General features: G+C 38.2%; 2 protein-coding genes across 2 annotated transcripts; both read right to left on the minus strand.

Moving 5' to 3' along the window:
- Positions 1-17,993: 17,993 nt before the first annotated feature.
- Positions 17,994-22,708, minus strand: LOC134541549 (uncharacterized). Its single transcript, XM_063385063.1, has 3 exons — positions 22,029-22,708; positions 20,278-21,942; positions 17,994-18,015 (listed from the first exon to the last, which is right to left on the minus strand). Exons 2-3 carry the CDS (start codon positions 21,327-21,329, stop codon positions 17,994-17,996), a joined length of 1,074 nt encoding a protein of 357 aa, XP_063241133.1. The 5' UTR covers positions 21,330-21,942; positions 22,029-22,708.
- Positions 22,709-22,956: 248 nt separating this feature from the next.
- Positions 22,957-24,616, minus strand: LOC134541594 (uncharacterized). The gene has a single exon (XM_063385135.1). It carries the CDS (start codon positions 24,514-24,516, stop codon positions 23,056-23,058), a length of 1,461 nt encoding a protein of 486 aa, XP_063241205.1. The 5' UTR covers positions 24,517-24,616; the 3' UTR covers positions 22,957-23,055.
- Positions 24,617-24,818: the final 202 nt, after the last annotated feature.

Consider the following 24,818-nt stretch of genomic DNA (forward strand, 5'->3'; position numbering starts at 1 on the left):
GTTCTTTGATTATGAAGGATATTTCTTTGATGCACGAATAGTTTCCTGCACAAAGCGAGCCATGTAGAAGTCTTAGCCGGTCAACCAATATGTTTGGATCTATCCATGACGTGTAATCAATCTCTTCTACCACCATCTTACTTGCTTGTTTATTATAAATTCTTTTATAATCACAATCGTCCCAGTGATCATAATAAGCATTATTAGATTTATTTATTATAACACGACGTTTCCATCGTTTCGGTCTCAGGACATCGCCACATTCTTCGATCTTGTCAGCTCTAGGTGCTTCATCACAGTCTATGCCTTTGTCAACAGCATCAGAGTCACTGTAACAATCACTGTAGAAGACATCCTCTTCACCCAGATTACCGTATGAATTCGCTATCGATGATGTCGAAGTGTCTTCATCGTCTTCATGCTTCCTTTCTAGGAGTCCATCATTTTTACAAAGAATGGAGGATCTACTGAATATAGGCTTGAATGTATTCTCACTTTTCACGGTGTTGATACTTACATTAGTTTCAGTCTTCCCGAAGCCATTAGCATCCTTCAATTTATGTTCTTCCTCACGATCGGGTGAGCTAATACCATCACGCTCAGGACAAGGAAAATTATTGTCGTAATGCAGATCACTCTTCTTTAGTCTAGTGGATTCATCGGTGTCCTCTATGCCGTAAGTAGTCTTGACTTTACATGTTCTACCATGTCTTTTTAAGCTGTCAATTCGTGTTAACAACCTGCTACAACGATTACAGCTTAACATGTTGCGTAGTGGGTTTCTAGCACAATCATTCTTCTCATGACGTCTAGCATTCCTTCTCATGACAAAATCCTTGCCACAGTATCTACAGTGGCTTCCTTCCGATTCAGCTGCAGATAACAAACCATGATCCATGGTAGCTTCTGTGACTAATGTTAGATACAAACTGTCAGTTTTCTCCAATTGGAACCATTTCTTAAATAGAATTTTTTAAATATTTCATCAGCGAGAGTTAAGTTATCTAATGCAAAGCAAATTGATGCAAGTAGTTCTGGCTGTCATCAAAAGATGTCGCCACGTGTTGCTTGCAGGTAAATAATATCTATTTCATTAATGCGGGATGCGGAATGCTCACTATCGATCGCAAAGGAAGGTTAGTTTCGCTAGACTCCAAGGAGAAGGAAGTTCGACCTTCCTGTTAGTGCTTCTTAGATTTCTCATAGATTATTATTATTCGACTGAGAAATGATTTTTTTAAATATCCACCTGATAAAAATATTACAAGTGATGATTCAGTGGCAGAAGTTCACTAATTAAATGCAACCTTGAATAAAAATTACATGCCTCATTAAGTAAAAAAATCCTTCATGCAGAGATCAATTCCTCATCAGTAACCAGAAGCACTCGGAGAAAACCATCAGATGTCTAGTCAGGAATAATCAAAAGCACCCCGAGAAAACCATCAAAATATTGTCAAGTATAATCAGGAGCACACGGAGAAAACCACAATAATATTGTCAAGAATAATCGGAAGCACACGGAGAAAACTATCAAAATATTGACAATAATAATCAGGAGCACACGAAGAAAACCACCATAATATTGACAAGAACGAACAGGAGCACCCGGAGAAAACTACCATAATATTGACAAGAATAATAAGGAGCACACGGAGAAAACCACCATAATATTGACAAGGATAATCGGAAGCACACGGAGAAAACCGCCACAAGTTTTGTTTGATATCATAAAATTACAACAAAAAAATATTAAAAAATTAAAAATATAAACGAATAAAATTCAAAATCTGATTCTGGCTTGTACTAGAACTCTAACTTTGCACATCAAAGAGAAGTTCACAAGCTAGCTGCTCCCAAACGAGATTAGCAAAAATAAGACGTATTGAAGAATCATCTTCTGAAAATTCAGATCGTCTCGCAAATCAGAGAGCGTATGCTTCGCAATCGCGGGCCACAGAATCTAGCGCCAAACGTTCGCTACGCCTTGTTCAAAATAGTGACAGAATGTCACAAGCACGTACAAGGGAATCTAGCGCCGAAAGTTCGCAACGCCTTGCTCAAAATAGTGACAGAATGTCACAAGCACGCGCGAGGGAATCTAGCACCGAACGTTCGCTTCGTCTTACAGCACAAAATGCCAGATCGTTCCAACTATACGAACGACAATCGAGTGCCGAACACTCGCAGCGACTTATTGCACAGTGAGAAAGACAACAATCGTTAACAACTAGAATGCGTAATATAAATTTAGCTCATACTAATATATCAGCATTCAGTTACGATCCACATATTGATTATGCTCTCAGAACAGCATCCAAATCGGAGCAATGAATAAGGTTTGTCCTAAATGTTTTGCTAAAAAATGGAATTATTAAGCGAGCGGTATATGCTGCGCGTCTGGGAAAGTTATTCTTTCTAATATTAAAGAGCCACCAGAACCAATAAAAAGCCTTTTGACTAATAATCACACATATTCCGCGCATTTTTTTAAATAATGCACGTAGATACAATAACCTTTTTCAGATGACTTCGTTTGGGGCGAAAGAAATTAGAGAGGGAAATTTTATGCCCACCTTTAAGGTAGAAGGGCAAGTCTATCATCTTATAGGTAGCCTCTTACCACCAGCAGGACAAAGCCCTCAATTTCTGCAAATATATTTTATTTCAGAAGCTGACCAACTATCATTGCGATAAAACATGGCCCCTATGCTAAAAATAGATTTGATTAACGAACTGCAGACCGTATTAAATAGCCACAACATGTACATACGAAGTTATAAACATAGTATCGAATTTAACAACCCTGAAAGTTTAAAATTAATCATTCACTCTGATCGCACACCTCTGGCAGAATACCAGGGCAGATATAACGCTCCTTCCATAAATGAAGTGGCCGTTCTATTGGTCGACGAAGATAAAGGACCCAGGGATATTGTACTGCATGGTAGAGACGGACAACTGAAACGAGTGTCGGAATTGGACCGCGCTTACGATCCGTTACAATATCCACTAATATTTGAATCAGGAGACGACATATATTATGTGACTATTCCTCAGCAGAATGCCTTACAAAATAAGACGGTGTCATGTATTCAATATTATGCCTATCGTTTAATGATTAGGACCAACTGTTTTAGCACACTGCATTATTACAAAGATTTGTTTAATCAGTATTGTGTGGATATGATGGCGAAGATGATTTCAGAAAGGTTAAATTTTATTTGCCGAAACCAACAAAAGCTTAGAGCAGATGACCATATTCATTTGAGGGATGCTTTGAACCAAGACGCAAGCGTAAATGCCGCCAATATAGGTCAGCATGTCATCTTACCGTCATCATTTACTGGGTCTCCGAGGTATCTCCACGAAAAGACGCAAGATGCTATGACATATATGTGCGCAATTATGAACTTTTTCCCGGTCAGCGATCTTTCGAACGGCATGACATCATCGCTCAAGTGTTTCACTTAAAAATGAAAAAAAAAAAAAAAACCTCATAAAAATAATCACAAAAGACGCGATTTTTGGGCCGGTCAAATGTTATATGCTTACTGTAGAGTGGCAAAAAAAAAAGGACTGCCGCATTGAAAACATGCAAAATATAGTGTAAAATCCACCAAAAACGACACTCACTGCGTTTTTTGACCTGTGCAGTAATGACGGATTTGCTAAAACACTACTATATCACGAAGTCCCTCATTACTATACATGGGCTAACAATAAATTTTCTAGAAGGAAACGTGGCCAAGACGTAGTTGGACACCCCGGCATAAAAAAAAGATGCGGCATTGGGAAGAGTGTACAGCATTCATCCTTCCCAGTCAGAATGTTTTTATCTCAGCCCAACATCGTTTAAGGACTTAAAAACAGTTGATGGAATTGTAAAAGAAACTTACAAAGCCGCTTGCCAAGATAGATGTTTGCTGGAAAATGATAACCAATGGGAAATAACTTTGAGAGAAGCTTCAATTTCTCAATGTCCGTTAAAGCTGAGAGAATTGTTTGTGGTGATATTTTTATTTTGTTTCCCCTCGGAACCTCTCAACTTATGGGACACTTTTAAAGACGATTTGTGTCAAGATATCAGACACATAGCCCAACAACAAGGTCAAGATTTTGATGTTTATAATGAAGGCTTGATACAGATCGAAAACAAACTTTAGAGAATTGAACGACAAAAATTTAAGATCCTGATAAACATTTGGTTGAATGTACGGGATCGTGTCTCACGGTTATGGTAGCTGTGGAGATAATTTAAATTGGCCGACAGATATTGAGGGTATCCCAGCCGCAGTGTATTTTAAGCAAGAATCAGCATGTGCATATCACGCCCCTGTGTGAGTCTAAACTATTTCAACTTCTTATAGTACTGAGTTATATGGTCTCGTGATTTTAGGTTAAAAAAATTGGTTGTTAGTAAAGTCGGTTTACGGACGATAGTTTAACGTGACAACGTCATAAAAAACATTGATGAAATTATTGCATACTTTTATGAATTGAATAATTTTTATTGAATTATCACTTTTTGGTATGGATACAAAGAAGGAGTGAAATGAAATCTACAATTTAATTGATAAATTTACTTTTATTTGCACTCATTAATTCAAATATGTTTATTACTTTACCGAATATATTATTTTAACTATAACTTTTATACATGTTTGCTATTTAACTTCAAGATCGTATAGAATGTTTTACGCTTTTTCGCAATTACACATTTAACGACGAAGTTTGTTCGTCGTGAAATTAAAGGTAGAATTTAATAAAAATGCCCTAGCAGTTAATAAAATAAGTATTAGTAAGTTTAAGAAAGAATTTCGGCTTTAATCTCCAACCCAGACGCTCGTGGAGCGCTGGGGCCGAAATTAAAATTCGTCGAGAATATTTTACGTTTATATGTCTTCCATTGCTCAAAATGATATGCAATTGTGGCCCCGGGCATGAAATTTTATTTATAATTCATTAATAATAACGCTCCTCGCGATAAACAAAGGAAAATATGTATTAACGAGTGCCTGGTTACCGCGGAAGCGGGCAGATAGCACGATTAGTTCGGTTCGCGTCCGTCACCGTAGATGACAGCACCGTAGGGGAATAATATTATTTCGTTTTTATAATACGATTTTATAACAAATACGCATCCCAAATACACCAAACGTATTTATAATGTATCACAATATTTTTTAAAACATTGTGCAAAATATCCCGGGTTTAGTTTGAATTATTATGTGTAACTGTAAAACACCATTGTTCGTACAAAAGAGGATAGATAGCGCGATTCGTTCTGTTCGCGTCCGTCACCGTAGATGACAGCACCGTAGGGGAATAATTTAATTTCTTTTTTATAATACGATTTTATAACAAATACGCATCCCAAATACACCAAACTTATTTATAATGTGTTACAATATTTTTTAAACCTTGTGCAAAAGATCCCGGGTGTGATTTGAATTATTATGTGTAACTGTAAAACACCATTATTCGTACAAAAACGTATTTGAAAATTCAATATTACTTTTAAATAACCGTACCGATTGTGCTGAAAATCGGTGGACGATCGTTAAATTATATAATAATAATAATTCAAACGACGAAAACATGATTGAAAAGTCAAATCGATGGTTGTTTCAATCGAGTGGAAGAGAGATGCGGCGCAAGCGTACAATGAGCGTAACGGGACACATAGTAGTGGGACAATGTGCGTTACGGGACACTTTTTCGTGCGTGCAACCGGCGTTCATCGATTTATTAGACGTTTTCACGTCAAAAATTAATCTTACACAGGAGTTCTGGAGATTCTGAAGTCGTTTTGCTAATTTATCAGTCAAATCAGGAAACAAAACATCGCAGTAATCAAATTGCGACATAATTAAGAATTGAATAAGGATGGTTTTAATGCTGGGAGGGGGGGGGGGGGAGAAAAAATTTATAAGCATCATAAGCAATGCACGGAGATCTCGATTTTCTTGCTAATTTGCATTACCTGATCCTTCCAGGTTAAAGTTGAATTTTTCATAACTCCCAGGTTTCTCACAACCTTAGAGAACTGAATATGTATTCCTCCAAGCGTCAAGTTATTACGTTTAAAAGAAGTTACTTTGGATATCATGAGAGCAGAGTCGATTATTATGGCCTGTGTTTTGTCAATATTCAACATGAGTTTATTGGCACTTACCCATCTCAAAATAGAAGCAATATCATAATATACAAAACTAATCGACTGATTAATATCAGTTGCTTTGGTATGAAGATAAATCTGAACATCTAAACATCATCTGTGTACATGTGATATTGGCAAGTAATGAGGCATTTAGGTAAGTCATTAATAAAAATTGCAAATAAAAGTGGACCAAGAATCGAACCCTGAGGAACTCCCGCTTTTACAAGGAGCCAGCAGGACAATTCACTATCAAGGACGACACATCGGCAACGAACGTTAAGATGGGATTCGAACCAAGCCAAACTCTATGAGAGAAGTTGTAGAGAACTGAAATTTTACTTAGTAATAGGGCATGGTCTGCCGAATCAAAAGCTTTACTGAGGTCAAGCAGCGTTAAAATCGTTAGTACCCGCTTATCAATAACACGACATATATTATCCATAGCATTAATTAGGGCAGTAGTGGTACTGTGACCAGGTCTGAAACCTGACTGGAAAGTATCTAAAAGATTTCCTTTTCATAGGTATGTACGTACATGTTTGCTGATGCACCAGGTGTTCAAGAGCTTTGGAAACAGCAAGTAGGATGCTTATAGGGTGGAAGTCTTTGGATTCTTCTGGAGATTTAATTTTTGGAATTGGTTTTATAAACGAGTACTTACATATAGTCGGATATTGACCTGTAGTAAGTGTTGCATTAAAAATGTGCTCCATAACAGATACAACAAATGGTGACATTATATCCAGCATTTTAATGGATATTTTGTCATTACAAACCGCATCACTTTTAATGCGACGCAGGGCCTTCGCAACATCTAAGCACGACATAACCGCACGTTTTCTGTGTGATGCACAAGGTTTGCAGCAGAAAACTTTTGATATGTTACAAAAAAAATGTTGATTCTACCACTGTTGAAAAAGACAGCTTTTATATATATATATATATATATTCTTACATTAAAAACCTTAGTTTCCTAAGACCGAAATTTGCCCCAACCCGAGCAACTTTAGGTTCCCGCAGTACAATACACACTACGTCGCTCGGAACCTTTCACTGGTCAGATCAATTGAGTCAGAGCAATATACCATTTTAATGCTTAAGAATCATGCAACAATCTTTTCTAACGTCTTTTAAGTCGGTCCATTCAGGTTTATGTTATCTGTATTTTCATTCATTTGATAATTATATTTCATAATATGAAACATTTTTCAATTATATCACGTTGAATAATATATTTAGATAAATTTTGTTTGGTTCACTACAGTAATAACGTTTACGGAATGCAATATTGTGGAGCACTCAAGAAGCTATTATTCAAAGTTTCACTTTACGTTTTTGGTGTAAAGCACAAGGTTTGCGGAGGTTAATTTAACATGTAACTAGAAAAAGATGATATTACAACGGTACCAAATCTCAGTTTGGGGTGAATATTTCATAGGTTACAAAACCTCGATTTCATGGGAGCGAAAGTCACCCCAGCCTTTGCAGCTGTAGCACTGTCGCAATACGTAGGTACTCAACACTGCTACACTCGGATCGTTCTAGCGATTTAATCAATTACTCAAGCCTCTTCAGATATATGTCACATTTTAGCTTACGAAATATGCACGAACATTTTTCAAGGTAATTATTACATCGGACCCTTTATTTTAATGTGATTCATATTTTTATGTCATTGACTGAGATAAAGAAAAAAACACTTTTTTTATTACTTTATCGATTTCTATCATACCTTTTATACTAATATTTGGCACATGTTTTAACATAAATGTGTGAAATAGTGTTTCTAGATTATTTTGATGCATTTATGGAGAGGCTATGTTAAAAACTGCGTAAATAAGAAACATTTTAATGGACTGTTGTGAGTCGCTGTCATCTAGGACGTAACTGCACGTTTTCGGTGATACTCTAAATGACTACAGCGGTAAACATTCGGTATATATTTAGCATAGTTGACTCTACCACTGTGCAAAAATTCATCTTTGGGCAAAGTTTTCACAAACTTTTGTTTCCAGGGATATAGCTTTCCTGTAGCCTAGTCTAACTAGCAGTTAACTAGCCCCGGGGGAAGGTCAGTGGTGGCCCTGAGTGAATAGGCGACCGTCGCACGAACAATGAGTGACGCGACTACAATGACGGACTGCCAGGCCCCTTCAGGGCTGAGCACGAGCAAGCAGCCGGTTACCATGGTCGGGAGGTCTCTACGACCGACAGCCCCCCTCCCTCCCTAGTGACGAGGGGCACCAGTACCCACGGGGATTTCATGCGCTCAAAAAAGCACACGTGCCAAAACCGCGGCCGTCACGGCTCCATCGCCGAGTATCACCGCGCGGTCAAGGCGCCCAACACTCGGGCCCCCTTCAGAGGGATTCGTGCTGCACAAACCCCGACCGACTTCCTCCAGGAGGAATTCACAGCCCTACGACTGTCTGTCTATAAATTGTGGTTTCTGGCAAACCGCGGGACCAGGCAGAAGAGCGAGGGCGCCTCAGGCCTGCGATCCTGAGCGCATCCGCACCCTACGCGAGCTCGCAGGCGGCTCATAAGAGTGGACGACTACAGGCGTCCGGTGCCACACGCAGTGCAGCAAGTGCCAGCGCTTCGGCCACTCACAACAGAATGGACTCGAGCTAGTTATTATTTCAACCATGACAATACAAACAATTTAAACATAATTTCCAACATGGCCTGCATTCCCTTTCTCTCGTGTTTGCTGGTGACTCGTTGGCCACTACTCTGGTAACAAAATAAACTCAGTTCAGGCACGAGTAGGCAAAAACCATACACTGCTCCCAGTCCACGACAAATCTCTCTCATAACTTGGCCATAAGATAAACACAACAGGTCTTAAAGAGCAATCATCCTTGATGAGCTATTAATTAAACCTAATGTGTAGCTAGTATTAAAATACATAAACCACATAAAAATTACATTTATAACTAATATATTATTACGACAGGCTGCCCTCTGAACACTAACAGTCCTAATAATACAGGCAGCCTCAGTCCTTTTTAAGTTCGCTAGTTCACGAAGAGACCAGTCAGTCGACGCCAATATAGGTACTCGGGCGGGCAATGGGTATTTTGCACGTCTCAGTACTACTGCCTCTCGGTTCGCGGCTCAGCGATATGGCCGCATCTCCAGGCGATTGTTCATCTCGTCCAGGAATGCCTGAGCTTGTGCCTGGTCCTCTCTCCTCATCTGGGTCCTGGGCGCAACCCCAGGATCAGCCACAACCAGCGGCCTGGACTGCGACTCGCTCGCGGCTCTGCTACTCGCTGGTGACCCGGTACCAATTCCAAACCTCTCCCTGGACTCCGGGTGTAGGGTACCCACTGCTGATCAGCAAACGACGCTTTAAGTTGTGGTACTCGCCTTGGTCCTCAGGCGAGTAGGGACTCACTAGGCAGGTGGATAGTTGGCAGACCTGGTTCCAATCTCCAATACTCGCTCAGTCTTCTCAGTCGCTATAACACGGCCGTTAGGTGTAACATGAAACCAAGCCTCACGTAGCCAGACCCACCGACGCTCGTGCAATGTAACTTAGCCTCACACTAGAAACTGAGTGAATCACTCCGACGGCAAGTAACTGTCCATGGTAATGATGTGACCGTAGTTCACATCTTACAGGTCTGAAAGAAGACGTAAGTTATAAAAAAAAATATTTAATAGCACAATAATTGGTTAAATTCACTGTTTATTTTACAGTTTATTTTCAGTGGTTGTGCACAATAGTTTACTCTCAAAACCACTCGCTTAAAAAGAGACTTATTATGAAAGCAATTATTTATTTAGAATCATTAACTTGCATTAATGACTTCGGTTGTTTCCTAAAAATAGTTACATATTAGTCCAACACTATAATGATTTTCAATATTACACTTTGTGTCTTACAAATGTCGTTGCTTATAATGTGACGAAATATACTAAAGAACAGCTGTAGGTATTTATTCAGAAGATCTCACGGCCCAGATTAAAAATGTGGATGGTACAAATTGTAAAGAAAACATTGGGCTAATGCTGGAATAAGAAGTTATGTGTGGCCAATCCTTAGTTTGATCCCTGTAAATTAAAATGTATAATAAAAATCTGGCTGCCGTGGTCCATGTTTAGTTAGCGTTTTTTTAAGTACTTATTTTTCAAACTTAAATAGTTTCTGGTTAATTGCTGAGTAGAACCTTCAATATTGTATACTTATTGTAAAACATTTCTTTCTCGATTGAGAATGAAGAAAAAAATTATTTTATTCAAGCCCATTTCGCGCAGGCTACTTCAGTCATTCGGCGCACTTTTTTGTTGGTAAAAGTATATACAAAAGATCTCACGGCCCAGCTTAAAATTGTGGATGGTACAAATTGTAAAGGATACCTTTAGCTAACATTGGAATCATGTGTTATGTTCGGACAATCCTTAGTTTAATCCCTATGAATTAAAATTTATAATAAAAATTTGGAATGCAATGGTCCATGTTTAGCTAGAGTTTTTTTAAGTACTTATTTATAAAACTAAAATATTATCTTGTTTATTGTTGAGTAGAACTTTCAAATTGGTAAACGTATTGTAAAACATTTCTTTCTCGGTTGAGAATGAAGAAAAAAAATATTTTTTTCGAACACATTTCGCGCAGGCTACTTCAGTCATTCGACGCACTTTTTTGTTGGTAAAAGTATATACAGAAGATCTCACGGCCCAGCTTAAAATTGTGGATGGTACAAATTGTAAAGGATACCTTTAGCTAACATTGGAATCATGTGTTATGTTCGGACAATCCTTAGTTTGATCCCTATGAATTAAAATTTATAATAAAAGTCTCGCTGCAGTGGTCCATGTTCAAAAAGCGTTTTTTTTAAAGTAGTTATTCTTAAAACTAAAATATTATCTTGTTTATTGTTGAGTAGAACTTTCAAATTGGTAAACGTATTGTAAAACATTTCTTTCTCGGTTGAGAATGAAGAAAAAAAAATATTTTTTTGGAACACATTTCGCGCAGGCTACTTCAGTCATTCGGCGCACTTTTTTGTTGGTAAAAGTATATACAGAAGATCTCACGGCCCAGCTCTAAATTGTGGATGGTAAAAATTGTAAAGGATACCTTTAGCTTACATTGGAATATTGTGTGATGTTCGGACAATCCTTAGTTTGATCCCTATGAATTGAAATTTATCATAAAAATTTGGAATGCAATGGTCCATGTTTAGCTAGAGTTTTTTTAAGTACTTATTTATAAAACTAAAATATTATCTTGTTTATTGTTGAGTAGAACTTTCAAATTGGTAAACGTATTGTAAAACATTTCTTTCTCGGTTGAGAATGAAGAAAAAAAATATTTTTTTCGAACACATTTCGCGCAGGCTACTTCAGTCATTCGGCGCACTTTTTTGTTGGTAAAAGTATATACAGAAGATCTCACGGCCCAGCTTAAAATTGTGGATGGTACAAATTGTAAAGGATACCTTTAGCTAACATTGGAATCAAATGTTATGTTCGGACAATCCTTAGTTTGATCCCTATGAATTAAAATTTATAATAAAAATCTCGCTGCAGTGGTCCATGTTCAAAAAGTGTTTTTTTTTTAAGTAGCTATTCTTAAAACTAAAATATTATCTTGTTTATTGTTGAGTAGAACTTTCAAATTGGTAAACGTATTGTAAAACATTTCTTTCTCGGTTGAGAATGAAGAAAAAAAAAATATTTTTTTGGAACACATTTCGCGCAGGCTACTTCAGTCATTCGGCGCACTTTTTTGTTGGTAAAAGTATATACAGAATATCTCACGGCCCAGCTTAAAATTGTGGATGGTACAAATTGTAAAGGATACATTTAGCTAACATTTGAATCATGTGTTATGTTCGGACAATCCTTAGTTTGATCCCTATGAATTAAAATTTATCATAAATATTTGGCTGTCGTGGTCCATGTTTAGCTAGTGTTTTTTTAAGAACTTATTTTTCAAACATAAATATTTTCTGGTTTATTGCTGAGTAGAACCTTCACTTTCGTATGCTTATTTGAAATTTTTTTTTAGATTGAAAATGAAGGAAAAAAATATTTAATTCGAGCACATTTCGCGCAGGCTACTTCTACATTCGGCGAACTTTTTTGTTGGTAAAAGTATATACAGAAGATCTCACGGCCCAGCTTAAAATTGTGGATGGTACAAATTGTAAAGGATACCTTTAGCTAACATTGGAATTATGTGTTATGTTCGGACAATCCTTAGTTTGATCTCTATGAATTAAAATTTATCCTAAAAATCTTGCTGCAGTGGTCCATGTTCAAAAAGTGTTTTTTTTTCAAGTAGTTATTCTTAAAACTAAAATATTATCTTGTTTATTGTTGAGTAGAACTTTCAAATTGGTAAACGTATTGTAAAACATTTCTTTCTCGGTTGAGAATGAAGAAAAAAAAATATTTTTTTGGAAGACATTTCGCGCAGGCTACTTCAGTCATTCGGCGCACTTTTTTGTTGGTAAAAGTATATACAGAAGATCTCACGGCCCAGCTTAAAATTGTGGATGGTACAAATTGTAAAGGATACCTTTAGCTTACATTGGAATATTGTGTTATGTTCGGACAATCCTTAGTTTGATCCCTATGAATTAAAATTTATCATAAAAATTTGGAATGCAATGGTCCATGTTTAGCTAGAGTTTTTTTAAGTACTTATTTTTAAAACTAAAATATTATCTTGTTTATTGTTGAGTAGAACTTTCAAATTGGTAAACGTATTGTAAAACATTTCTTTCTCGGTTGAGAATGAAGAAAAAAAATATTTTTTTCGAACACATTTCGCGCAGGCTACTTCAGTCATTCGGCACACTTTTTTGTTGGTAAAAGTATATACAGAAGATCTCACGGCCCAGCTTAAAATTGTGGATGGTACAAATTGTAAAGGATACCTTTAGCTAACATTGGAATCATGTGTTATGTTCGGACAATCCTTAGTTTGATCCCTATGAATTAAAATTTATAATAAAAATCTCGCTGCAGTGGTCCATGTTCAAAAAGTGTTTTTTTTTTTTTAAGTAGTTATTCTTAAAACTAAAATATTATCTTGTTTATTGTTGAGTAGAACTTTCAAATTGGTAAACGTATCGTAAAACATTTCTTTCTCGGTTGAGAATGAAGAAAAAAAAATATTATTTTGGAACACATTTCGCGCAGGCTACTTCAGTCATTCGGCGCACTTTTTTGTTGGTAAAAGTATATACAGAAGATCTCACGGCCCAGTTTAAAATTGTGGATGGTACAAATTGTAAAGGATACCTTTAGCTAACATTGGAATCATGTGTTATGTTCGGACAATCCTTAGTTTGATCCCTATGAATTAAAATTTATAATAAAAATCTCGCTGCAGTGGTCCATGTTCAAAAAGTGTTTTTTTTTAAGTAGTTATTCTTAAAACTAAAATATTATCTTGTTTATTGTTGAGTAGAACTTTCAAATTGGTAAACGTATTGTAAAACATTTCTTTCTCGGTTGAGAATGAAGAAAAAAAAATATTATTTTGGAACACATTTCGCGCAGGCTACTTCAGTCATTCGGCGCACTTTTTTGTTGGTAAAAGTATATACAGAAGATCTCACGGCCCAGCTTAAAATTGTGGATGGTACAAATGGTAAAGGATACCTTTAGCTTACATTGGAATCATGTGTTATGTTCGGACAATCCTTAGTTTGATCCCTATGAATTAAAATTTATAATAAAAATTTGGAATGCAATGGTCCATGTTTAGCTAGAGTTTTTTAAGTACTTATTTTTCAAACTTAAATATTTTCTGGTTTATTGCTGGGTAGAACCTTCACTTTCATATGCTTATTTGAAACTTTTTTTTTTAGATTGAGAATTAAGGAAAAAAGTCTTTAATTCGAGCACATTTCGCGCAGGTTAGTTCAGTCATTCGGCGCACTTTTTTGTTGGTAAAAGTATATACAGAAGATCTCACGGCCCAGCTTAAAATTGTGGATGGTACAAATTGTAAAGGATACCTTTAGCTAACATTGGAATCATGTGTTATGTTCGGACAATCCTTAGGTAATTTTATTCCCATGAATTAATATATTTATAAGATTTCATTTGCAATATTTTTTATTTAGGTTGACCATTATCTCTTAATTATTTTAATAAAAAATGGTTTCGGGTTTTAGTAATAATACTACGTGTTTATTAAATGATTTGCTATTGTTTTTTTATTTTTTTTTTATCATTTTGCTTTGATGTTTTTGGTTGCGGTAGTATTTTTCTCTGCCCATCACCTTGCGCCATCTTGTTTCCGGTGTTGGTGTTGGTATATACAATATAGAACTTTACCGAGCTATTATTCCTGTATAGTGAAATATACACAATGGTACTGGACAAGCCACGTTTTACAATTAAACATACATCAAATAATACATGTTATCAATTAAAATAATATTTTACATAATCTTAAGATACTTACATAAGTATATTATAATATAAATAAAATGATGACATGTTTACATGGTGTGAAACATTTTGAGCAGAGTACAAAGATCAGCAGAACATAACTTATCAAAATTTTATAAACTATTGCCATGTGCCCTAACTTGCTATTAGCATAAAAAAAACTTATGAGTTTAGGTACTTATTTAAAAACATGTTATGAAATGAAAATTTTATTACAAATCATATTATATATTTACAGAAAATAAATTATGTTAAGACTATTTAGGGAGATGTACTACATAATTACAAAGATAAAAGCACGAGTACTCATGGGTTGGTACTCATAGATACTCACACAAAAAAACATTTTTTAGTCCTACAACTGGGAGATATACTCTTATATTTCTAGAACTCTCAATTATTTGCAATAACACAAATGCAGTACCTACCATCTTGCTTGGTTAAAATATAACTGAACAGCATTGTTACTAAGCTTTTGATTCTTCAAGCTGTTACAATATCTTTATGAAAAACATGCACACTTACTTTGTTAATATATAATTTATGATCTATAGAAAATACTTAACAACTTAATAGTCTTCAGGCCAAAATACAAACGAAACTGTAATAAAACTTTGATTTTTTTTTTTTTTTTTTTTGGTTAACGGCTTTCGCCCACAACCAGAACTATACTCGCACGTGGTCAACACGTCTTATGGTCCCTCACAACCAGATGTCTTCAATATCACGCTGCAAAAAACCACCTCTTCTAGAGATCAACACCAGCGGGATCCAACTGAAATATATACCAGGCGGAGCGCACGTAGGCGGAGGGGCATAGTAGGAATACCTAGCAGGAACTATTCATTGCTAACTATCTTCTCGGTCGAGGCCCATCGACCAATGGAAAGAAGGCCATGGAATAAGGTCAAATGTCAATATAATACACCGGTCACCAAGGACAGGGGACCCAAGGACGTTACCATTAACTCATATGTGGATGTCATTCTCGAATAGGAAATGGGACAGCACGATACAGACCTCACAAGTAGACGTAAACAACAAGGAAGGGTACGCCATGGGCAAAGGCAAATTAAGACTCTTAAGTTGAGCATAGAGGTTATCCCGCGAACGGACACAACGACATTCAAAAAGTAAATGATTAACATCCGCCAGGACAGCACCACATGTGCAGTCAGAATTGTCTTGAATACCGAGTTTATGCAAATAGGCAGGGGCAGCAGTATGATTGGATCGGAGTCGAAATGATAAGACAGCGAGGTGACGCGGCTGATTATCAAAGACGATATCCGTGCTGACCGGTCTATGTCGATATAAGGACGCGTAAACGGTTGCGTTATCCCTGGCATAGCGTCGCCATACGGCATCCCACTCCTCCATAATGAGCCGGTCGAGGTAAGGGAGAAGGACATTATATGATACCGCCGGAACCGTACTACCACAGCATCGAGCCAAATTGGCCAGGCGGTCTACCATTTCATTCCCGTGAATCCCGATATGACTAGGTATCCAGAAAAATTGTACACTGATGTTAATTCTACACAAGGTGAGTGTAAGTTACTTAATAAGCCAGACCACAGGTTCTCGAGGAAGAGGGGTGGAATTGAGAGACTGAATTAAACTATATGAATCTGTCACAATAATAGATTGGTGAATTTTTTTTCGGAGCACATATTGCAATGCCTTATATACCGCATACGCCTCAGCATAGTAAATGGTAGTTATAGGGGGCAGTTTATATAAGCCAGTAGTTTTAGTGTGACTATCGTAATAGGCAGCTCCTACCCCTGTGTCGGTTTTGGAAGCATCTGTATATATAGTTCGATGCAAATGCACATGATTCACGCTTTCATAGAACTCCTGAGCGGTTAGATATGACGGTTGTCCCTTACTACCTATGACCTGAGTTCGCAGCGGTTGAAACGTAATATCATATGTTAAAGTATATTTGTTTAAACAGGGCGTAGAAACGATATGGGACTCTGCTCGTTTAAGAGCGTCCGGAATATCCAAATCCAGTTTGTCCACCGCCCGCATATAACCGGCAACATGAGATGCCCTTGAGCGTATCCAAAGTTTCCCCAGGAAGCACTTTCTATGGAGGGTTAGTGGCAAAAGTCCCAGTTCGAATTGCATACATGAGATAGGCGTCGAAGGGAAGGCACCTAAAATGATCCGCATACTAACGTTCTGTATCTTCTCCAGTTCATAACTCCTGGTGGGAGAGAGGTTGTAAAGAACACAACAGCCATAATCGAGCACCGACCGAATAGTGGTAACATAAAATAGTTTTAATAATTTTACCTCCGCACCCCACGTGCGGTGTGTTAGAGCTTTTAACAGATCAATGCGCTTCCGACATTTATGCGTTAGATATTTAATGTGGGCTTTACCCGTCAAACGATGATCAAATACCACACCTAGGTATTTAATTTCTGTCGCAATCGGTAAGGGTTGACCCAGCAGTTGGAAGGGTGGAAAATTGTGCGGTTTATATTTCCTCGTAAAAAACACGACCTTACTTTTCGTTGGGGATATTTCTAATCCATTGCTATCAGTCCATGCCTGAAGCCTGTGGAGAGTGTCACACAGCGTGTCCTGAGCTCCCTGATATGTTGTATTATAGGCCCATATCACGATATCATCTGCATAAGTAATGTTATAGGAAGTACGCCCAATGTGATAAACTAAGTCTTGGGTATACAAAAGAAACAGGAGTGGGCTCAATGTACTGCCTTGTGAAAGGCCAGTATAGACGATGCGTGCAGACGATGGAGTCTGTGACGTGATTGGGTAATAGTGTCGGACAGAAAAAAGAGCGTGTACACATTTAATAATTTGAGTGGGAATTCCAATATGGCACAACTTCTCATACAATACAGTCAAGTTAACATTATCGAAAGCGGATACCAGGTCGACAAAGAGCGCGGTACATATTTTCTTTAGCTTGAAGGCAACATGAATTTTGGACAATAAGGATAGAATGGCCTCGTGTGATCCAATACCTGGCCGAAATCCAAACTGCTCAGGCCGGATGAGCTTATTCTTTTCCAACCACCACTGTAACCGATTTTTCAATAGTTTTTCAAAAACCTTTGCAAGACATGAGCGGAGTGCAATGGGCCGGTAAGAAGTAGGGGCTAATAGCGGTTTATTCTGCTTCTTAATAGGAAGTACGATGAACTCCCGCCAGGCTAACGGAGTTACACCATGAACGAAAATGTGATTATATAGTTGTAATAAGTATGAAGTACAGTTCTCAGGGAGATTCCGGATCATCACATATGGGATTTTATCAAGTCCCGGCGCCGTGTTAGGAGTATGACGTATACAAGTTTGTAGTTCCTGCTGCGTAAAAGGCATAATTAAGGCAGTATGATCTATATACCTATTCAGGGGCGGCTTAGGCGGAGTGAAATGGATATCTGCATTGGGAACATAATCCGGGGCAATATGCCGCATAAAGGCCGGTACTATGACATCAGGGATAGGAGTCACATAAGAGAAATCTTTGCTAGACCGAAATTGTTTAAACTTCCTCCATAATTGTGGCAGGGGAGTAGACCGCGAAAACGATGTGCAGAAGGCGTGCCACTTTTCCTTTTTCACCCCCTTCCATGTCCGTTTCGCCACCGCCTGTGCTTTCTGTAATGCGATGTAGTTACTGAGAGTGGAGCAGTGTTTATAAGTTTTAAGGGCCATAAGGCGTGCAGTATTTGTAGTCTGACATTTATCATCCCACCAAGTGGGTTTACGTTTACGACAAGCGGTCTGGCACGTTATAGGGATGGCTTGATGAGCGGCATGCAAGATTTGCGTGTAGAAATAGTCGTAACATGCATTTACCGTTCCTGGGCCTATGACCGCAAAAGGGGCGATATCGGCCAGAAGGCCGCGGAATTTACTCCAGTCAGCTTGACGGGTACGAAACTGGGCTGTTGCTGGAGACTGTTGAGGAGGTAAAGGTTGGCAGACCTGCGTAGTCAACAATATGGGAAAATGATCACTCCCCCAATTGTCCTCTAAGACAGTCCAGGTAAGTTGCCCCGCGAGATCTGTAGAAATGAGAGTTAGGTATATAGCAGTAGATTGTTGTTGGTAGCAACCTAACCGAGTGTGGCGTTTGTCATTCATGACCATATAGCTCGAGGTATGAAGAAATTCAAGCAACGTCCGGCCTGCTGCATCACAAAAAGCATTACCCCAAGAGGAATGGTGGCTATTAAAATCCCCACCTATCACTACAGGGGTGGGAAATTGGCGGAAGAAAAGGTCCCATGTATCAGCATCAATGGAGGAGTTGGGGTGGACATAGAGCGACACTATGGCCCATACGAAGTGTCGGTGATAAATCTGAATAGCGACAGCATCAATCTATTGCTCCAGGGAGTAATAGTATAAGTCAAAAACTTCTATTTTTCAGGAGAGAGGTTTAAAGATTTTAAATTAGTGACAATATCAAATTTCCATTATTTTAAATAAACCAAATGGCTACATATGCTTAGTAAATGATTTATTAGCATTTTACAACAACAATATTTCTTTCTTTATTGCTAAAGATTAAATAAATGACATGTACTGTTAGGGCCCATCATTTACATGACTTATACTGGTGAGAACACTGCAGGTTTAAAGACATGTACTCTTAAGACCATTAATTACATGACTTATACTGGTGAGAATATTGCAGGTTTTCTTAAATTAGATGACACTTTTTGCTAAGAAAATGATTAATTGACAACATTCGTATACTTATTACAAAAACCTTTGGAAGGTAAAGCTCCGGAAAGTGCAAAAATATTCATTCATTGAATTCCTCTATATCAGGAAGTACATCTCTTGCATCCACAGTAGTTTTCAAGTTTAAATAAAAGCTGTGAAAAACTGTGTCTATCAATGGCAACAGCTCCAAGAGATCCTTCTTTTTCTCTTTGGAAATGGCAAGTGTGGAGTTATAACATTTCTTTGGATGTAACAGCTCATCTGGACTGCGGTTCCGTCGTTTTAAACAAATTTCTCTGAAAGGTGCGTCTTCATCAAGTGTGTTCTTAAATTGAATCACTCGTCGTTCTTGAGTGTATCTGAGCCATCTCATCTCAGTCCACTTGAAGGGTTCTCCTGAACTATCCTTCTTTCTAAGAAAGAGACTAGTTTTGTACAGCTCAGCAAAATTGAGGAAGTCCTGATGATTAAGTTCTACAACTTCAAATTTGTTTTTCCTTCCAACAGTTCTGACAAGCTGGTACCAGTCATGGGGGTGTGACACAGTGAAGCGCAGTTTTTTCTTCTGCTTTTCTATAAGTGCATGGTCTGTGTCACATTCCATATGACTATGCCCACTCACCATAAATTTATGGTCCACCAACTGAAGATTACATTTCTGTTGCATCAAATACAGAAACATTGCTGCTACATGCGAGTTACGGTTCTGGCCGCCACATGTATCTGAATATAAAATAATGTGCGTTACATCTTCAGGTAACTCAGAAAGCTCTCTCAATACACATGTGGCAACTTGATTTGCTCCACGAGCACCTTCGCCTTCATGCCACATATAACAACGAACAGATGGTTTACTAGTTTCGTGCATAGTTAAATTATACGTCCAGAGCTGTCTTTTGTAAAAAGACACAGACGACTGAACAAAAGGTGTGGGCAAACATTGTTGTAAGTCGAACGTAAAACACCTTTTGCTAGGATCATCTTTAGCAGTTTTCTTGTCGAGATCTTTCTGTAGGTATGCTTTATCAGCTTCTGCATGATGCACAGATATTTCCTGTTTTATATATTCTTCTTCTGCACCACTCGCTAGCTTCACTTTCATTTGTAATGTGTCACACCTATGACAAGTGTCTACTTTTGGTGCTTTAAAGGCTAGTCCCAAGGACTTAAACTCCCTAGTATATACAGTACGCCCCACAGGATTAGAAGTTGATTCTTTGTAAAATGAGAACATAGTATTCAAATCCAGAAAAGAAGGAAGATACTTCTTGTTGTTTGTTCTTCGCGTGTAATGAGATTCGTAAGAAGGGAATGATTGTATATGCCTTCGAACCTCATCCAGTCGTTCATCAGAAATTGCATTACCAGGTGATGTTTTTCCCCTGTTGTCCTGCTGTGTGATACCAGATGTAGAGGTACTTCTGTTGGTGATTGCAAGAGTTACAAACATTTGTGTCTCATCTAATGTGTTCATAAAACATCCCCTACAAACTTTTTCTCTTTTCCCATTTATCTTAAAATGAAACGTATGTGTAACCATTCTAAATTTCTCTTTATCAGGATTGTAAGCTCTTTTTCTTGATGTTTTGGTTTCCATAGTATCAACAAGGCTGGCAACATATGCTACTCTCCTGTCTCTACTACCAAGAGACCAATATTCTTTAAAAATACTTTCTCTTATGTCTTCAGGAAGTCTCTTTCTACATTCTGCTCGACAGTCTCTAAGAGGTTTCATTACTCTAGCTTTGACAACTTTACCGCTTAAAGTTGTGTATGACACCCCTCTGTTACGGTTTACACACTTTTCTCTTTTTCTTGCTCTTGAAAACCTACATTTTTTCACTTCAGCTTCAATTGTTTGTGTATTGTCTTCTTTTTCTCCGAGACCAGCCTTCCTCTGGCGAGGAACATTAACGGAAACATCATCTTCACTTGAGCTTTTCTCTTCTATCGGTTCATAATCTGGATCAATTTCTCCATTATCAATATTTACTTCTGCAATGTCTTCAGTAACCATTGGATGGAGCACTGTCAAACTTCCATCTCCATTATTACCTATAAGTAAAACAATTATTTTAGCTACAAGCACACAATAATGCCAATGACTTTTAAAAGAATGATTAGTTTTGTATCAACTCTCTTACCTGCCCATGTGTTCCGCGTATTTTCAAGGCCTCTGTCCTCATCAACAACATCATAGGAAAATTCACTCTGTTCATAATGTGGTTCATTTTCTTTATTTCTGTTATTTGCATCTGCAATGTCTTCAATAACCATTGGTTGGAGCACTGTCAAACTTCCATCTTCATTATTACCTACACATAAAAATAATGACGTAAGTATAACCACACAATAAAGCCAAAGACTACAATATAATAATAGTTTTACATCTACGCTTACATGCCAACTCATACTATGTAACTTACTTGCAAGGCCTGTGTCCTCAACAACAACTTCAAATAAAACTTCATCAAGTTCCCAATTGTATGATGAGGTGTTTGGTAGCTGTGTGCCATCAACATTAACGAGTTGTTCTTCAGTCACATTAGAAATTTCTTCATCCATACCATTCGAAATTGTGTTCCTAGTATCTTGAACAAAGACATGATCGTCCTCGTTTGTTTTTCTTTCTGCAATAAATAAACAAATAAAATATGGGCACTATCATAACATGAGAATAACTGCACTATAAAAGCAACATAACTTTTGTCCTTACCTGACCAGTATTCCGCGATATTCACAGTTCCTTTCTCATCTATATCGTCCCTAACCTCAATTCGGTCGTTTGTTACAACAGGTATGTCTTTCACATTTTCAATCACATCTGAAATAAAATAAAAGACAAAAGTAATAATGCAAAAGATTTTACTGCAGTTACAGACATAAATGGAGTACCACACTAAATTTAATTAGCACTTACCTGCATTTAAACTGGAGGTATTCTCTTTAGCTATTTTCGTTTTTACAAGTTCAACAAGTTTTTTTCCTCTGCTATACATTATTTCTCCTACACACTATACATTATAATGTAAAAATCAGAGGAATAGTGAAAAATAACGCAGAATCTTCTACTATTGTTATAACTTTATAAGTTAAATTCTAACCACAACCAACAGCTGGGAGAAGTTGTTCCCAATAGTATAAGTCAGTAAACAAGCAACAGTACCAACATAATTTTGACTTGGGTGTAACAGTATAAGTTGACTTGTACTCTTACACCCAACATAATTTTGACTTGGGTGTAACAGTATAAGTTGACTTGTACTCTTACACCCAACATAATGAACTTTATTTCTCTTGGACTGTTAGGTTCAAATCGTTATTACACTGGAAACAAAGTACAGTAGAGACTTATACTCTTAGACACACATAGTCGGCTACTTAAAAAATACTAATATCCGAAGAAAAAAAAAATTCAATATTTTGACTTATACTCTTACTCCCTGGAGCCAAAGCAATATTGTCAGCACGGGGTGGATATTGAATCGATATTTCCGCTACACTAAAATTTTTATTCACGAAAATAGCAGTACCCCGGTCAGGTTTGTGAGATCTGTATAGGTGATATCCTGGTATCCTGACTGTATATTTGTCCGTAAGTCTGGTTTCACATAGCAATATAATATCGACGTTGTGTAGGTGTAGATAGTGTTCCATGGGATATCGATTAGCGATCAATGACCTAGCGTTCCATTGTAGTATCTTAAGGTTGAAAGGAAGTGAGATGGTACAAGAAGATTAAATTATAGGTTCAAAATGCGGAGGAGAACCTCCATCAAGGTATCCTTGTTGACGGCGAACGTATGATCTGTCTTTGCAGTGCTGACCAAGCCCTCAATCATATCGACGATATTCTGGACTTTCTCATTAGGAACAGTGTGCTCGGTGCCTGTAGGGGTAGATGGCGGTTGTTCAAGGTTGTGTTCACCTGCGTGTGGATTGTGTACTGGTCCGATAGTGATGTCTGGCACTTCAGGACGGAACTGCGCGTAATATTGGCGAATGTCGCCATTTGTGTGGGAGTCCAGCGGAATGACGGGTGGGATCGCCTTGTAACAAGTGGTATAGCCATCGGGCCGTGTAGGCACAGTCTTACGTCGCATGGTGCTTTGGGTCACGTGAGCAAACGTCGGCTGTGGTGCGGGAACCTCTGCAGGTGTACTGTTGTAGGTGGAAACTGTATGTGGGAGATGGGGTTGCAGAACAGGGAACCCTATTATAGGATAATGGACCTGTTGTTCCGGTACACACGGACTGGGTGGTAACTTCTTTGTCGCATCTGCATACGAAAGATTATGATAAGCCATTAGCCGTTTGATTTCACGTTCACGTTCCCACATGGGGCAGAGCTTTTTATTGAGTGCCGAGTGTGGTCCCCGGCAGTTAACACATTGTGGTGTACCAACTGTCGGGCAGGCCTGTCCATGGACAAGAAGGCAGGTAGCACACCGAGGCGTCGTGGAACGACAGTTTTTGGCAGTGTGACCAAATCGGTGGCACTGATAACACATGGTAACGCTCTGGACTTTAGGGGTCACTTTGTATATTTCTTTAAAAATACTAATATATGGAGGCAGCGTTTGCCCTTCAAAGGTGAGACTGAGGAGCTTGATGGGTACCCGAAGATCCTGCCCATCGCGTTGGATATGCTTGGTGAGACGTTCCGCATGCAGGAGTTTATGGGTAGCGCTTTCATATCCGTCGAGGACCTCTTCCATACTAACATCCAAAGGAACACCATATATGATACCCTGTTTCCTCGTCAGACCCATGGGGATGCTCGCTCGCAGGTTCATCTTGCCTGGAGTATCAGAGTCCAGAAATTGATTGGCAGCTGTCGCCGTACTAAAGTACATTTTCAGCCGTTTTGGACCTGCTTGTTGGATTTGCAATATATAACGATTAGGGTGCAATCTTTTACCTAAAGAAATCGGGTGCAAGTTTCCAATATTACTATCAAGGGATTCCACTACTACAATGAAAGGACCGCTACAGGTATCAGGGTAACGTGCGCTCCCACCTGGTACATACCCACTTCCACGTTGTTGATCGGCCACCCGGCCTCGTCCGTCGCCGGACATGTCTTCGCCCAAGGAATTACTTAAACGGACGTCACGCTTGCATGATTTGTTTGTTCGTTCAATCAGATCACTGGTTTCACTTATGCTTTTCCGCTTTACATCATTGCGCGACACTACCTCCATACGATCATAATCAATGTCTTCCGCTAATACTGCATTTAACGAGTTGTCCAACTTAACCGCGAGTAAGCGCAGGAACGTCCGTCATCACTCGCAGTCAAAACCGAACTCCATAAAACTTTGATAATGGAAGGGGAGGTGGAAATACATGTTAAGTCCCAGTACCAACTGTCTATAAAAAAAACTGTATCTGGTATAACAAAATAACTATTTTTATGTGTCCAACATTATTTTTCCCCTTCAATTATTATTGTTATTAATGCTGGGAAATTAGTCACTTTCTTATTTGTTCCTGATGGCACAAT

Source organism: Bacillus rossius, assembly GCF_032445375.1.
Source record: "Bacillus rossius redtenbacheri isolate Brsri chromosome 4 unlocalized genomic scaffold, Brsri_v3 Brsri_v3_scf4_1, whole genome shotgun sequence".
Taxonomy (NCBI): domain Eukaryota; kingdom Metazoa; phylum Arthropoda; class Insecta; order Phasmatodea; family Bacillidae; genus Bacillus; species Bacillus rossius.

Excerpts from the sequence above, each read along its gene's own strand:
- LOC134541594 (XM_063385135.1), bottom strand. The coding sequence starts at position 24,516 with ATGGAGGTAGTGTCGCGCAATGATGTAAAGCGGAAAAGCATAAGTGAA.
- LOC134541549 (XM_063385063.1), bottom strand. The coding sequence starts at position 21,329 with ATGGTTACTGAAGACATTGCAGAAGTAAATATTGATAATGGAGAAATT. Across the intron at positions 18,016-20,277 it reads AAAGATGATCCTAGCAAAAG|ATATCCATTTCACTCCGCCT; the intron begins GTGTTTTACGTT and ends TTCCCAATGCAG.